General features: G+C 42.9%; 1 protein-coding gene across 1 annotated transcript; it reads left to right on the plus strand.

The window, feature by feature from the left end:
• Positions 1-843: 843 nt before the first annotated feature.
• On the plus strand, positions 844-9,630 carry LMOD2 (leiomodin 2). Its single transcript, XM_069462335.1, has 3 exons — positions 844-1,215; positions 7,340-8,683; positions 9,197-9,630. The coding sequence occupies exons 1-3, from the start codon at positions 943-945 to the stop codon at positions 9,221-9,223; spliced, it is 1,644 nt and encodes a 547-aa protein (XP_069318436.1). The 5' UTR covers positions 844-942; the 3' UTR covers positions 9,224-9,630.
• The last annotated feature ends 5,826 nt before the right edge of the window (positions 9,631-15,456 follow it).

The following is a 15,456-nucleotide window of genomic DNA, read 5'->3' on the forward strand; positions in this document are numbered from 1 at the left end:
CAATAATATATACCTTACAGTATTATAGGATTAAATGATATAAAACTTGTAAAATGTTTAGTACTGGAATGACACAGTGTCTCTAAGTCCAGTCCTTAATAAATCATACCCAGTATTTTTATTTGTCTTTCTGGAGTTTTATTTGCAAGTCTAGTTTTTTGCTACTACTTATGGTGAGAAGAAGGAAGCCATTTTGCGCAGTGGAGAAAGCTACTTCTGCACTTCCAGCTGTCTGACTTCAAATTTTTCACTTAATCTTTTCGTGCCTTCAGTTGCCAAAATCCATAAATGAGAATCATGTTATTCATCTCACAGGACTTAGGTTAGGGAACTAAATTAGAGTGCTTTGTAAACTGCAAAGTGCAATACAATTATAAAGTACTAAATCATTATGACCTTCTGTTCCCATCAATACCACCCACAGAATGTTTATAGAAGAACCAGAATAACTACCCACAGAGTATTGTAGAGACATGCCTCTACCCCTAAAATGATAATGAAAGGATCTTTTCATGGCCATTGTGGTGATAGTAAGTCATTTTCAAAATAAACCTTATTCCCCTGTTGTTTGAACACACAGCAAGAACTATGTTGCTCCTTGTCTGAAACACTCTCTGCCTGTCCTCTGAGCTATCAGCTCAGCTAAATATGGCCCTGGCCAGTATGTTAATAATCCCCACTGGTTCTGAGACCTCCATCCACCACCGATGTGACATTCTTTGTGTTCAAATGTCTAGCTGACGTCTGATGCTTAAAACAGCGCATGCCTTCACCCCTCTCCACATTGTCACAGCCCTGTCTCACCACTCTTAAAAGGCTACTGCAGCCACTCCTCGCACACACAGTTGCTGGCCTGCCTTCCCACTTGCCTCTCTGCCTGCTGCTGGCAGCCTTGAATGCCTGATTCTTCAAGCTCCTTGCGGGTCTGACAAAGCAGGGACCATGTCTACCTTTGGCTACAGAAGAGGACTTAGTAAATATGAATCCATCGATGAGGACGAGCTCCTGGCCTCTCTGTCGGCTGAGGAACTCAAGGAGCTGGAGCGAGAGCTGGAAGACATTGAACCTGATCACAACCTCCCCGTGGGGCTAAGGCAAAAGAGTCTGACGGAGAAAACCCCCACGGGGACATTCAGCAGAGAGGCACTGATGGCTTATTGGGAAAAGGAGTCCCAAAAACTCTTGGAGAAGGAGAGGCTGGGGGAGTGTGGAAAGGTAGGCTCCTGGGACTTTTCCCTGGCTACTCCCACCACCCCACCCCAACCCAGGCATCTTCGCTTTCTCTAACTTCTCAGTCCTTATCACGCTAATCTTCTTATAACCCATTTGTACCTGCTACTGAAAAATTTCTTAGGCTGAGATGGTCATGTAACTTCTGTGGCCACCCAATGGATCATAATATGTAAAATGCTTAACTGGGGTTCTTTGATTGACTAAAAATGGGAACCTCAAGAGGAAAATAATTCACAGCCAAGGTATGGGTTTAAATATTTTTCTAAACGGAAGTTTTATTTGAGCTATAAGTTTGGTGATATAGCATGTAAGTTTCTGAAGTGTGTGTGTGTGTGTGTGTGTGTGTGTTTCAATTAAGCACATTTATTTTCTCCTATAAGCACAAAAATGGGAATTCTGGTTGCTTTAACTGTGATAGTGGCTATAGTAAAAATAGTTCTTTTTTTCCAACACCAAGAAGTGTGGGGTGGTGGGAAGTACATGGAACTGAGAGTCGGGGGGCCTTGTTTCTAGTCCCTGCTCCGTCATTAGGTTGTTAGACCTTAAACAGTCACTTCTTCAGGATTCTCTTTCTCTCTGTCCATTGAGGGAGTTAGATACAATGTTTCTTTTGCGAATCAAGAACCCTTTTGAGATTTTGATAAGTTATGGACCTTCTCCTCAAGAAAATACATATGTACTTATGCAAATATATACAATCCTTTTGCATAGGATTTTCATATGACACACATCCTGAAACCCATCTGAGGACCCAGGTTAAGTGCACCTGTGTGGATGATCGCTAAGACTCCTTCCTACTTTATAATGGTGATTCTGAGGCCAGGAAATGTGCTTATATTGGAACTCAAGTCTACCAAGCTCTTGTGTGCTGCCTAGTAAACAGTTACTTTGAATTTGCCAAATGAGTCAATACCAGAAGCAAGTTCAAAAGACTGTGCTTAAGGAAAAGAGCAATGGCAATGCAATGTTAATATGACAAAGAAATTCTCCCTGAATTTACGGAAGGACACAGGTCAGCCAGGAACAACAGTTTAAAACCCCTGCACTCTACAGGAATCGTCTAAAGTCAAATTGGCCTAAAGCCGACGGCAAGACTTCCACAGTACTAATCTAGGCGCTGTTAGCTGATCTTGATGATAGGGTATGTGGGCCACAATTGCAGCAAGATATGTGTGAGCTTTGTCCATGTCAATCATCGTAGGAAGGGCCACTGGGATCTGGCCAGTGTCTGCCAAGGCCACAGCAGCCACCGTATTGAGGAGCTAGAAGGGGAGGTGAGGAGGAAAGATAGTCAATTCCTCCACAACCATCATTTTAAGAGGGTTTTTTTTTTCCCTATGATGTGGGAATGAGTATCTAAAGTCTGATAAAATATAATGACATTTTTATTACAGTTGTTAAAGAATTCCCCTAATAAAAAGAATAAAATTGTCTCAGAACATCCAGCTCATAACAGCCAACTGTAGCAATAACCCAACAAAGGCATTTTAATGTCATAATGTCATGACAGTGGTGGGAACCAAAGAGCAAAGCCTGTTGTCAGCTGCTGACAAAACCCACCTGAGCCTGCCAAAGGTTCTGCTGATCACTGCCAATGGCTTATCAGCTCAATTAGAAAGGCTGCCGTGTTTATGAACTTTGATTCCTTTCTCGGCTAGTTAACTTTTCTCCCACCACACTTTCCCCGCCGGCCAGCTGTCTGTAGTCACAGGGAGTGCTGAGCAGAAGCTTGCTGATGGGGGGTGCAAATCTGATTCCCACCACTGGAAAAACTCAAAGCAGCTGAGGGGTGGGTCGGGGGCAGCTGCATGAAAAGCGCCATGGTAGGGAGCATGAGAAGCGGTGAGGGGTCTTGGTTATCGGGTGCCCTGTAAAGGCTTATGAAAGTCAAGTGCACCGCCTGTAGAATGACGGCCTGCTGCCCACCTGGGTTCACGCAAACTTACGCTGCGCTACGTTCCCAGGGGCCCTAGGAGACCCAGTGGCCCAGCTCCCCCAGCAGGGGCATCTGCTGCACCTCGGGCACAGGTGCCAATGCGTTTCCTCACGTTACATACACATTATCTCCCTTCCTTCTTACCTTTCTGCACGTGAGACTGCGTGAGGTTAAGAAACTTATTCAACGTTAACAGTTTGCAAGTAGAACTGAAATTCAAACTGAGTTCTGTTGGCACAAAGACCATCTCAAGATTGTGGATGCCCAATCAGCAGCATCACACGGGAACTTCTTGGAACTGCACATTCTAGGGCTCCCCTCGATCTGCTGAATGAGCAACTCTGGGGATGGGGCCCAAGGATCTGTTGTCTCACAAGCCCTCGAGGTGATTATGACACGCACTAAAGGTTAAGAACTGTTCAACTACACTTGACCCTTGAACAACACAGGGGTTAGGGCAACCAACCCCCCCAGTCCAAAATCCACATCTAACTTTTGACTCCCCCCAAACTTAACTACTCATAGCCTACGGTTGGCCAAAAGCCTTACTGATAACATGAACAGTCTATTAACACATATTTTGAATATTATATATATTATATACTGTATTCTTACAATGAAGTAAGCTACAGAAAAGGAAATGTTAAGAAAATCTTAAGGAAGAGAAACTATATTTACTATTCATTAAGTGGAAGTGAATCATCATAAAGTTCTTCATCCTCATTGTCTTCGTGTTCAGTAGGCTGAGGTGGAAGAGAGGGGGTTGTTCTTGCTGTCTCAGGGGTGGCAGAGGCAGAAGAAAATCCACATATAAGTGGACCCGTGCAGTTCACACCCTTGTTGTTCAAGGGTAACTGTATACTGTAATTTCTTTGAGACCCAAGAGGTTTAGTGGCCTGTCTAAAGTCAATCAGTTCTTTACGGGCAGAAACAGAACCAGAACTGAAAACCAAGCCTCTTGCCTCTTGGTTCAAGGAATGATGTCAGGGAGGTGACCGTGAGAAATGCTTGGCCACCTCCGTCTCATTGCTTTATGTGTTCTCCAAGTGTACCAACATCCACCTTCTCCCCACTCCACCCCTCACCATCCCCCACCTCCTCACCCTACCCCCGCTTCCCACCTCCATTCTCCAACGTATCAGCGTTAACGCCAAGGCCATGGCATAAAGGAAATCTGCAATAGAACAGTCCCCCTAGTGCCAGAATCATTTACAAAGTAGGCAAAGTCTGTTTTTGGCTTCCTTCTACCTCCCATCTCTAGGCACCTTTCTCTCTTCTGGTGTGCTTTTTCCAGATGTCCCCCACCTAGTGACTAACCATCTCAGATTCTCCAAGACTATCTAGATTTTAGAACTAAAAATCCTGCTACCTGGGCAACACTTCAGGCTTAGCCAAACTGGGAGAGTTGGTCTCCTTACCACCCACCCCCATCCCCCTCTATCATTGCTTTCTCCTAGAGCTAGACCTGACTCTCAGCTGCTGCTGATCAATGTCAACTTAGATCCATTCAGGAAACAAATATTCATTGAACTCCTACAACATGCTAAGCACTGTGCTAGGTGAGCAAAACAGACATGGCCCTGCCCTCACCCAGCTAACAGTCTTAATAACCTAATACTAATAACCTAACAAAGTTGATGGATACTTTATGGGGGAGGTAGAATGCTATGAGAGCCTGTATTGCAGGGCTAATTTGAGGGGGGTGTCAAAGAAGGCTTTCCAAGTGAGGTGTCATTTAGATGTTACATGACAACTCACTTTGCTAAATAATTATCTTTCCAGATACATTTTGAGGGAAACACAGCTCTTGCAGTTAGAGCCTAAAGGTCTTTGTAAAAACAAAGGGGATAAAATTTAATGGTGGCATAAAAAGCCATACACCTTGGATTTTGAGACAGACCCCCTCACTTCCAAGTACTAAAACAGCTAAAAACACACACTTACAAACACATGCACACACACAGAGCTGAGATGGCATAGAATTATACAGGATTTAGGGCGGGGGGGGGGCGGTGAGAACTCAGCCTACAATTCTTTCCTTCCTCCAGTTAATCCATTTATTCCTCTGCTGGTCAGATAAGTCTTCCTACTCTCCTCACACATGCCAAGAGGGTTAGCTAGAGCCAAGCTCTTTCTTTGGTGTTTTTGGGTTGTGACTTGCAGCCAGCTACCACCAGACATCTCTGTCTCTCTCTCTCTCTCTCTCTCTCTCCCTCTCTCTGAGTATCCCTTTCTCTCCTGCTCCTGAAGAAGAGAGTAAATTAAGACTGGGCAGGTCATCCCAGGAGTGGCTGACCCCTTCCCCAGGCCATCACTTGGTGCCTGCCACTCCAAACAAGTGGATAACTGGAAGCTGTTCTGTGATAGCAACCAGGCAAACAAACCTGGAAACAAGTACAGTGTTTTCTAAAGCTCATCCACATGCCTCAGGCAGCAGGAGCCCTGGGGGTCAAAAAAAAAAAAAAAAAAAAAAAAAGTTGCCATTGTAGAGGGAAGAATCAGGGCTTTGAGGACAGAGGAGGGCCCTAGGGCTTCAGAGATTATAAAGAGAAAGGACTGATCAGATAGCATGAGGGAACACTGGGCTCTGTCATCAATTTTTAGACTTTCCTTTATTTTTTTTTTAATAAGAAAAGATAGCAAAAGGCCAGGCGCGGGGCTCACGCCTGTAATCCTAGCACTCTGGGAGGCCGAGGTAGGAGGATCACTTGCACTCAGGAGTTCAAGACCAGCCTGAGCAAGAGACCCCGTCTCTACTAAAAAATAGAAATAATTAACCAGGAACTACTAAAAATAGAAAAAATTAGCCAAGTGTAGTAGTGCACACCTGTAGTTCCAGCTACTAGGGAGGCTGAGGCAGGACGATCGCTTGAGCTCACGAGTTTGAGGTTGCTGTGAGCTAGGCTGATGCCACGTCACTCTAGCCCGGGCAACAGAGCGAGACTCTGTCAAAAAAAAAAAAGAAAGAAAGAAAAGAAAAAGAAAGGATAGCAAGAAAAAGAGAAAGAAAGGTCACTTGGGCTTCTCCCATCCAAGTACTAACCAGGACTCTGCTTAGCTTCACAAGCTCAGACGACATTGGGCAGCTCAGGGTGGTATGGCCACAGACACGTGGGCTTCTTTGTACAGTAAGTCTTGTAAACAGGAAAGACAAAGGTAGACCGAAATTGTGTTTGCCTGAAAGCCTTTCATAATTGATACCTGCTAAATAATTTAAGACCATCAGGCTGGGCAGAGACTTACTTCAAGAGTTTCTCCTGTTCTGTGCTGTTTCCACATTACTGGTTAGAATCCAGCGAGCACCACGGGTGATTATCTTCTTGTCTTCTGCAGCCCATCTCATTTCACCCTGACCTCACTGCAGGTTGCAAGCTGATTTGCTGAAAGGGTGACCTGAGTGTTTTCTGCATAAAGCGGGGTTTTGACCTCCTGCTGTCCTGAGCAGCAGCACCGCCCCCTAAGCTCCTCTTCCCCAGACCAGGGACCGGAGCAGCAGCGCCCTCAGGTGGTGTGGAGTCTCCGCGTCCCGGTGCCGGACTCTCGTGCATCAAGCAGAAAAGTGCTGGAGGAGCAAATGACACCCCTGCTTCTGTCTACACTGAGACAAGCCAGGGCAGAGAGCACTTGGCTCTTGTCACATCTACTGTGGATGGCAAATTTGGGGAAGAATTTTTGAACATCAAAAAGGGGAACTCATTAACGTGTTGTATATTTTTGCTGCAACGTTTGTTTGGGGCGGAGAAGTAAGGAAGGACAGAGGGGTAATTCCAGACGGAGGGTTGAATTTGCTAAATTGAAGCAGACGAGGAGTCGAGTAGTTAAGAGTCGGCAGTCAAGAGATTGAAAATTCATCAGGGGTTTTCCAAAGCTGAAGTTCTGACTTATTTGTTCAAATTGACAAGATGATAATAAATTTTTATTCAGTAATTGAATTCTGGATATCGTGTAGCAAACAAAAGAAATATTCGTATATAAAAAGCTACTGAGAGTTATGCAACAAAATGCTAACCTTGGTCACCACACCTAAGGAGATCAGAAGCAGGGGATTGCTGACTTTTTTTTTTTTAATTATAGACTTTTGTATTGTAATACTTGCCATGTGCTACTTTTGTAAATTTTTAAAAATGTGCTTAAAAATGAAAAACTTAATGATGACACCATACTCTTTAGGTTGCGGAAGAAGAAAAAGAGGAGAGTGAGGAAGAGCTTATCTTCACTGAAACTAACAGTGAGGTTTCTGAGGAGGTGTATACAGAAGAGGAGGAGGAAGAGGAGGAAGAGGAGGAGGAAGACAGTGATGAAGAGGAAAGAACAATTGAAACCGCAAGAGGTATTAATGGAACTGTCAGTTACGATAGTGTCAATTCTGACAGCTCTAAGCCAAAGACATTTAAAAGTCAAATAGAGAACATAAATTTGACCAACGACAGCAGTAGAAGGAACACAGAGCCACCAGCCGCCATTCACCCTTGTGGAAATCCTACGGTTACTGAGGATGCTTTGGACAAGATTAAAAACAACGACCCCGACACCACGGAAGTCAATCTGAACAATATCGAGAACATCACGACGCAGACCCTCACCCGCTTCGCTGAGGCCCTCAAGGACAACACGGTGGTGAAGACCTTCAGCCTGGCCAACACGCGCGCCGACGACAGCGCAGCCATCGCCATCGCGGACATGCTCAGAGTCAACGAGCACATCACCAGCGTCAACGTGGAGTCCAACTTCATCACAGGAAAGGGGATCCTGGCCATCATGAGGGCGCTGCAGCACAACACGGTGCTCACGGAGCTGCGCTTCCACAACCAGCGGCACATCATGGGCAGCCAGGTGGAGATGGAGATCGTCAAGCTGCTGAAGGAGAACACCACGCTGCTGCGGCTGGGCTACCACTTCGAGCTCCCGGGACCGCGGATGAGCATGACGAGCATTTTGACAAGAAATATGGATAAACAGAGGCAAAAGCGGAGGCAGGAGCAAAAACAGCAAGAGGGCTGTGATGGAGGATCCAATCTCAGGACCAAAGTCTGGCAAAGAGGAACGCCTGGCTCTTCCCCGTACGCATCGCCCAGGCACTCTCCCTGGTCATCCCCCAAAGCGCCCAGGAAAGTCCAGACTGTGAGGAGCCGTCCTCTGTCTCCTGTTGCCACCCCCCCGCCTCCTCCTCCTCCTCCTCCTCCTCCTCCCCCTCCTCCTCCCCAGAGTCTACCTCCACCGCCGCCCCCTCCTCCGCCTCCACTCCCAGAGAAAAAGCTCGTCACCCGAAACATTGCAGAAGTCATCAAACAACAGGAGAGTGCCAAACGGGCATTACAAAATGGACAGAAAAAGAAAAAAGGGAAAAAGGTTAAGAAACAGCCAAACAATGTCCTAAAGGAAATAAAAAATTCTCTGAGGTCAGTGCAAGAGAAGAAAACGGAAGACAGTTCTCGACCTTCTACCCCACAGAGATCAGCTCATGAGAATCTCATGGAAGCGATTCGGGGAAGCAGCATGAGACAGCTGAGGCGGGTGAGTGACCTTAGAACGGACATTCGGGTGCAGATTTAGTGAATGAGTTGGCCTCCATTGCATGATGGTACTCGAGTCTCCTCTCAAAAAACGTATTAATATTTTAAAGTATTTTAGTGTGTGGGAGTAAGCATACCAAGTTGGAAGCATAGGAGCAGGCATGTGAGTGAGGACAGTTCCATTGGAGAGGTATGGCTGGGCCACCTTCTTAGCCTCTGAGTCTTATAAGGGCCAGGACCATTTTAAGACACCCCAACATATAAAAATCCCAATTCCTTTAATAAGAAAATCAGGGAGTATAATCTACCTCCCAAAAGGATTCATCACTTGTCAAAACTTTTACCCCAGAGTTGCAAGTGATTGATACCTAATTTATAATATAAATTATGCAGCAATAATCAGTCTGTGTTTGAGTTCCTCTCAGAGAATCCGGCTAGAGACATACCCTAACAGGTATTTTTTCACTCTATCATTTGTGTTGTTTCATTGAAAGAAAATCCCCTATTTTTGTAGGTGGAAGTTCCAGAAGCTCTGCGATAAAAACACGATCTTTAGAAGAGGATGCAGAACTGTTCAGTGGTATTAAATAAAATGGATTGTGAGATGTTTCTAAAATAACTTCTTCAATTTGAAATGTTCCCTGACTTTAAAAATAGCCTCACCTATTAATTCCAAAGAGAATTTTAAGAAACAATAGCATTTTTCTTCTGTAAATATGAACATAAACTTCTTTTTTATGTTGTGAGATTTCTATTGGCAAGAAGCAGTTAATTTAAAGATGCTCTTCATATCTCTGGATGTGTTGGTAACTCTGAGCTATAACGAGTTAATGAAATCTGCTGTTATTTTTGTAATCCCAATACATTTGAAGTTTTCCCTTTTTTTTTTTTTAAAGCCAAACTAATACTTTTCTGTGAGTTGATACATCTTTCAGGTGTGTATGTAATGTTACTGAATATTAAAAATATTACATTCTCACCCAAACAAGGTTTGGGTCCTTAGCATTTGCATTCTTTGTTTCCTCATGTCTAAGAAAATCTGATCAGACTTCTTTTTAAAGGACTAGAATCAAGAACCTTCTTAAAAGCCTCTTTTGATAATGAGATAAAGGGTTGGGAAAAGACGGCAATGTGGCCATTACCATCTTGCATTTATGGATGCTAGACCCAGGATGGCAGCTGATGCTCCCATATTTCCATAAGTCCAATAGGTACACAGAAGTCAACTTAACCATTATTAAAATCAATTATTCTGGAAGAAAAAGAAATCGAAAGTTAGGAAGTTTCTTGGTAGGAAGGAAATGAATACTAGGGGAATGCCTAGAAGATAAGCCCCCTAAATTCAAAGCTACCTTGTAGCTGATGCTAAAGACGAACTATTCAAAGTCTCCCTTTATATTCTCCTTGGACAAGCCTTAGTCCAGTGGGTCTCAGCCTTTTTTTTTTTTTTTTTTTTTGCTCTACACAAATTGTGATGATGCCAACATTCACAAAATACATTTGGGGACATGGGCACCTGTATTTGCAATCCCCAGCTATCCTTCCACCCTGCCCTTGGCACCTAAGAAGGGTCTGAAATCAAACAGAGAAAGATGTAGTGAATTGCTTTCACTCCACGCTAGTCCTCCACTCTAATTTATGAAAAGCTATAAATCCTTTCTAAAGTCTTTTGTATTAACTATGATTAGTGATGTATCCTTTGTGTCCTACAGATTATGACTGTGGTCTTGGCAAGCTCTCTGGGCCACTCATTCAAGAATTGTTTCATATACAGAGTTTTGGGTTATCTACAACTGAGAGGCTTGTGTTTCACTAGAAAATTTCTCCACCAGTTCTTCAGTCTTGTTCCTTTAGTGTGTCTCTACTGTTCAGCCATTCTCTTACTGAATAAGGATCACTGATACAATCACTTAAAGAGGGTTTCAGAGTCCTGTGACTTAAGTCAGTGGCCTGGCTCCATGTGGTGGGGGAGGGTGAGGGACATTTTCTGAACTAAGTTGTCTCATGCACTTTTCACAACAGCACTAAGAGGTGCTATCCCCATTTTAGAGATGAAGAAACTGAAGCGTAGAGAGGTTAATGTTGGTGTCCCTGACCATAAAGCCCACACTCCTACATCACTGCACGTCTCTGCTTCCATCCAGACACAAATCAGGCTCCCCATCCTTAGAACAGTGGAGATTTCCATTTCTTTGGTAGTAATTTCACTATTTTGACCGCTTTCCATCAGTGTTCATAATTATGTTCATTCTTGTTGTTCAAAGAAACAAAGGCTAAAATTTAGGTTTTTAAAAAGGTGTATGCATGTGTGTGTGTGAATTTAGAACAGAAAGACAAGACAGACCTTCCTTTCCCCTGCCCCTTGTATGTGCACAAGGATGGGGCTGTTCTAAATTGAAGAGGAGGAGTGAGAGGTAAACAGCTTCTAAATCCATTCTGATAAGACAGAGGAGCAAAAAAAGTTTGCTGATAAACTGGGTCATTGATTAATCCATGCAGGAATCCCAGAAGGGAGGTGTGCAGCAGCCCTCCTGAGTGAAGAGGAAAGGCCAGCGTGTGTTGCTGGGTGCTATTTGGGATGGGGAGACTGGCCAGGGCTTCTCACCACAAGTGAGTGATTAGGACACATGTTTTCTCCTTTGCATTTTAAAAGGCTGCCTTTCGGGAGCTTTTTGTGTCTTAGGAGAGAACAACATGCACTTACTAGGCACATCACAAAATTTAAGATATAGACTTTCACATTCAATCTATAAAACAAAATATTATAAAGTCCATAATAAGACAAGTATGTATGGTGTGATCAGATATTAAATGGGTACATTTAGCACTAAGAAAAAACATTTTTAGAACATGTTATTTCAGAATTCAGTACTGTGAGCATGCAAAGTATTATGATGATCATTATTCAGCACAGAACAGGGATCCTAGCTCATCCTCCCTGGAAACTCATCGAGCTGGTAGGAAAACTAATTAGTTCATCCTCTATAAAGAGCTTTCAACTCACTGGGAGGGAAACTGTCCAAGAGCAGATGAAGTGTTTAGGCTGTGATTAATATGTGCACATTAATCTCTGCAAGTACAGCTCATCCTGCTTTGCAACAGGGCCAGGATGCTGAGTCCACTCTGCTTCACAAGCCCTGCTGCCACAGGTATTTAATAACTCAGTGTCAGCAGGATCTTGATTTAATACCTGCCATGAGATAGTTACGACCAGTGAGTGAAAGGAAGCAGTAATAACAGGTTGCAATGTCTACATTCAGATGCACTAAAGACACGGGTAAATCAACATGTTCTTGCAAAGAGTTCATAACTACTTTGTTTCACAACAAAGTTAAAACTGTCCCTTTTTTGTTTTTCTGAGGCTACTAAGGGGGACTTTTGTTTTGATAAATTGCCAAATAGCATGTTCTAAAAGATTAAGAATTAATCTAAGACTTACAAAACTCAGAAATATGATACCAACATTGATGGACTTAAGGTCCACAAATATTTTCTGAGTGCCTACCATGTTCCAGATACTCTTCCAGACACTAGAGATACACAGTGAACAAAAGGAATAAAACCCCTGTCCTCATGTAACTTACACTCTCATGTAAGGAGGGAGCATGCACCATTCCTTCATGCACCCACGCATTTATTTATCAAGTGGCTCCCATGTACAAGGCACTCTCCTCTGTGCTGGAAAGAACAAGTCAAATTAGAAATTGCCCTCTACCTCAAAGCACCGGGAATCCTAAGGAAATCGACCCTTCTAGAAGAATAAAAACTCTTAGTTCACAAGCTGTACAAAAATAGGTGTTGGATGAATTTGAGCCAAATTTTACCATTAAACCTTGACCTAAAGCAGATATGGGGGTAAAGGAAATATTCTCAGAGAAGGTGATACTTAATCTGGATTTTTAAAGAATAGAGACATCACCAGGCTAAAAAAAAAAAAAAAAAAAAAAAAAAAAAAAATCTCGTGATGGGGGTAGGGAATGGGGAAGGACATTTCAATTTGAGGAAACAGGGTATTATAGAAAAGGGCTGGAAATCATAAGACAATGTAATTCTATAAAACCAACAATTTGGTAAAAAGTTAATATTTCAGCCTTTTTTTTCTAGTATTGAAAATTTGGGTGGAGTAAGAATAAGACTATTATTGTATGTGATCATTTAGGAAAAATCAGAACATAAATATACACAAAAGGACAAAAAGAATCCCCATACTCCCACCCACACAGAACAATACTGCTTTTAGTGTATATCTTCTTGAATCCTTTTAAATGCATATTTGAACATACCTACAACTATTTTTTCTACAAAAAGGGGAAGATAGCTTACATACTGTTAAGCAACCTCATTTTATTTAAGAAATTTCAGTAACTGTTGGATAGATTATTTTGATTGGTCTTCTCTCTGGTGTTACATATTTTGTTTGTTTTGGCTCATCCTTTAGTGTTCAGTTATTCTAACTTTTAACTTTTGCAAAAGCCCTTGGAAGAAATGATTGGCCGACAAATCACAGCTAAAAAGGCATCTCCCAGATAGACTAGAGTTGTGTGGCATCATTGTGGTACACCAAAACTGGAAATTAGGTTTTGACCAAATTGTCATGTTTACCAAGTTTCTCTCAGCCAAATTACATGCCTATATGAACCACAGAGCCTGTATTAGTAAGATGCATTTCAAAAATCTGGTAAAAATTTCTATGTCTGCTTAAAAAGGCTGGTCTGGGCTGACAGCCACAGGAACCTGTCCTGAACAACTTAGTGTAAGCTAAGGAATGTGAACTTAATTATGAAAGCCAGGAGGAGAACCAAAGGATTTCAAGAGAAGTGACATGATGTTTTTTATACGCTTTTAAAATATGACTGTGTAACCAAAAGCAGCACAGATTCAATGAGGCCCAGGCTGGTGGCAGGAAGACGAGTTAGGAGACCAGTATAATGGTCTAAAAACAAAGTGATACAGACTCTAACTGTGAACACTTCGTAGGTGTGAGGAGGTCACAACCGACAGAACAGTGACTAAGCAAGCATCAACGCCAAAGAATTTGGTTACTAGTTAGATGTAGGTGGCAGGGAGCAACAGAAGAGCAGAGTCTAGGTTGACCCCTGCATTCTTGGCTGGGCCTGGAATTTGGGTGATCCAAAATGCCACAAAATGGGACAAGGGATATAGCAGGAGCAGGTTTGGCAAGAGGAAGATGGGTTCAGTTTAAGATACACTATGTCTGAGGTGCCTGTCCGCTTGAATGGATCTAGAATGGTGGGTGGGCATGGGATTTGTGCTGGCAGTAAGGATGTGGGGGTTTGAATGAGACCAACTCCGCAGACTGTAGAGAGTAGCAGAGTCTGAGTATGACTGGAGAGGACAGAGAGAAACCAGAGGAGAGTCGTGTTGCGAAGCAGAGAGCTGCGCTAAGGAAGGAGCAGTCAATAGCATAAAATGCCTCAATGAGTCCTAGAGCTTGAAAGTGTTAACAAGAATTGTTGACCTGGGTCAGAGCAAGTCCGTAAGACAGTGGAGATGAAAATCAGACTGTAGGGGTAGCATGGCATGACTCCCCAAGATGAAGAGTGTAGTGCAATGCTTCAAAACGTGAGAGTCAGAGGGTCTACAAAGTCTCAGGATAAAGAAGGCACATCTGGTATGTCATTTTACTTGACATGAGAAAAAATATTTCACGTATATATACCTATATAAACTTATATATCTAAGATCCAGATAAAGTAGACTGAAAACTTCATTCCATCTTTGACAGTCCAAAGTCTTCTGCAGAAGTTCTAGAATTCCTGGATGGAAGTGTGGGCAGGGGGAGGCCTATCTGCTTGTGGCCCCCTTTGGCTCCATATTTTAAGTCTGCACTTTGCAAACCGATGATTAATGTCTCCATTCCAAACCACATTGACCACTTTAGCCCGCTTTCTTGATTTCCACAAACTCAATATTGCATGAAAATTGGGGAAATGAATATGGAGTTGACATTACAGCAACACAAACCACTTCAAATCGAACAGAGAGATGCCCTGTTAGTAAAAATCCTCTGGTTAACTCACCACTAGAGATTTTTTCTCACTGGCTATTTAATCCCACAAAACGGTCTGCATTTATTTGCTAGTGTATCACTCCCTTCCTCTTCTCATGATTCTGCTTCATTCATTACTACCCTCCTAGATTACTCTTGAGAATTCTAAATTTTTCCTACTATGCACAGCAAATTCAGCTCTCTCCTCCCCAAAGGCAGTTCTAGCTCTATCTCTGCATATCCAAACTGGTCAATGTGGTCAGCAGATTAAAGGGTCTTTTATTTAACAGGAGCCACCCTAAAGTTATAATTGCGAATAGAATTTTCTCCCCTCTGTAAAATGGTACATCCTCTCCTTGACCACCACAAAACCCTTGCTGAGTCATTGACAATCTGTTGTCTGGACTATTGTATTGCTGTTGCTTCCTGTTTTCTCTGTCTACATTCTTTTTCACTCCCAATTTGCCTTCAACGTGCCAGAGTGATATTTTTCCAAAATGCTATTCTGATCACTTCAGTGACCTGCTTAAAATTCTTTTGTGGTAACCCATATTCTACAGAATGACATGATCTTGATTATTTTTCTGCCTCATCTTCCATTGTTTGTCCTCATGTAGCCTGTGCTTGAGCCATTACTGAGTAACTTGCAGTTCACTGAACAAGTGATGCCCACCTCTTGACAAACACCTTTACACATGCCATCTACCTGTTTGGAATTCCCTTCCCACTCTTTACATCTGGTTAACACCTACTCATCCTTCAAA

This window comes from Eulemur rufifrons, chromosome 29 (assembly GCF_041146395.1).
Source record: "Eulemur rufifrons isolate Redbay chromosome 29, OSU_ERuf_1, whole genome shotgun sequence".
NCBI classification, from domain to species: Eukaryota; Metazoa; Chordata; class Mammalia; order Primates; family Lemuridae; genus Eulemur; species Eulemur rufifrons.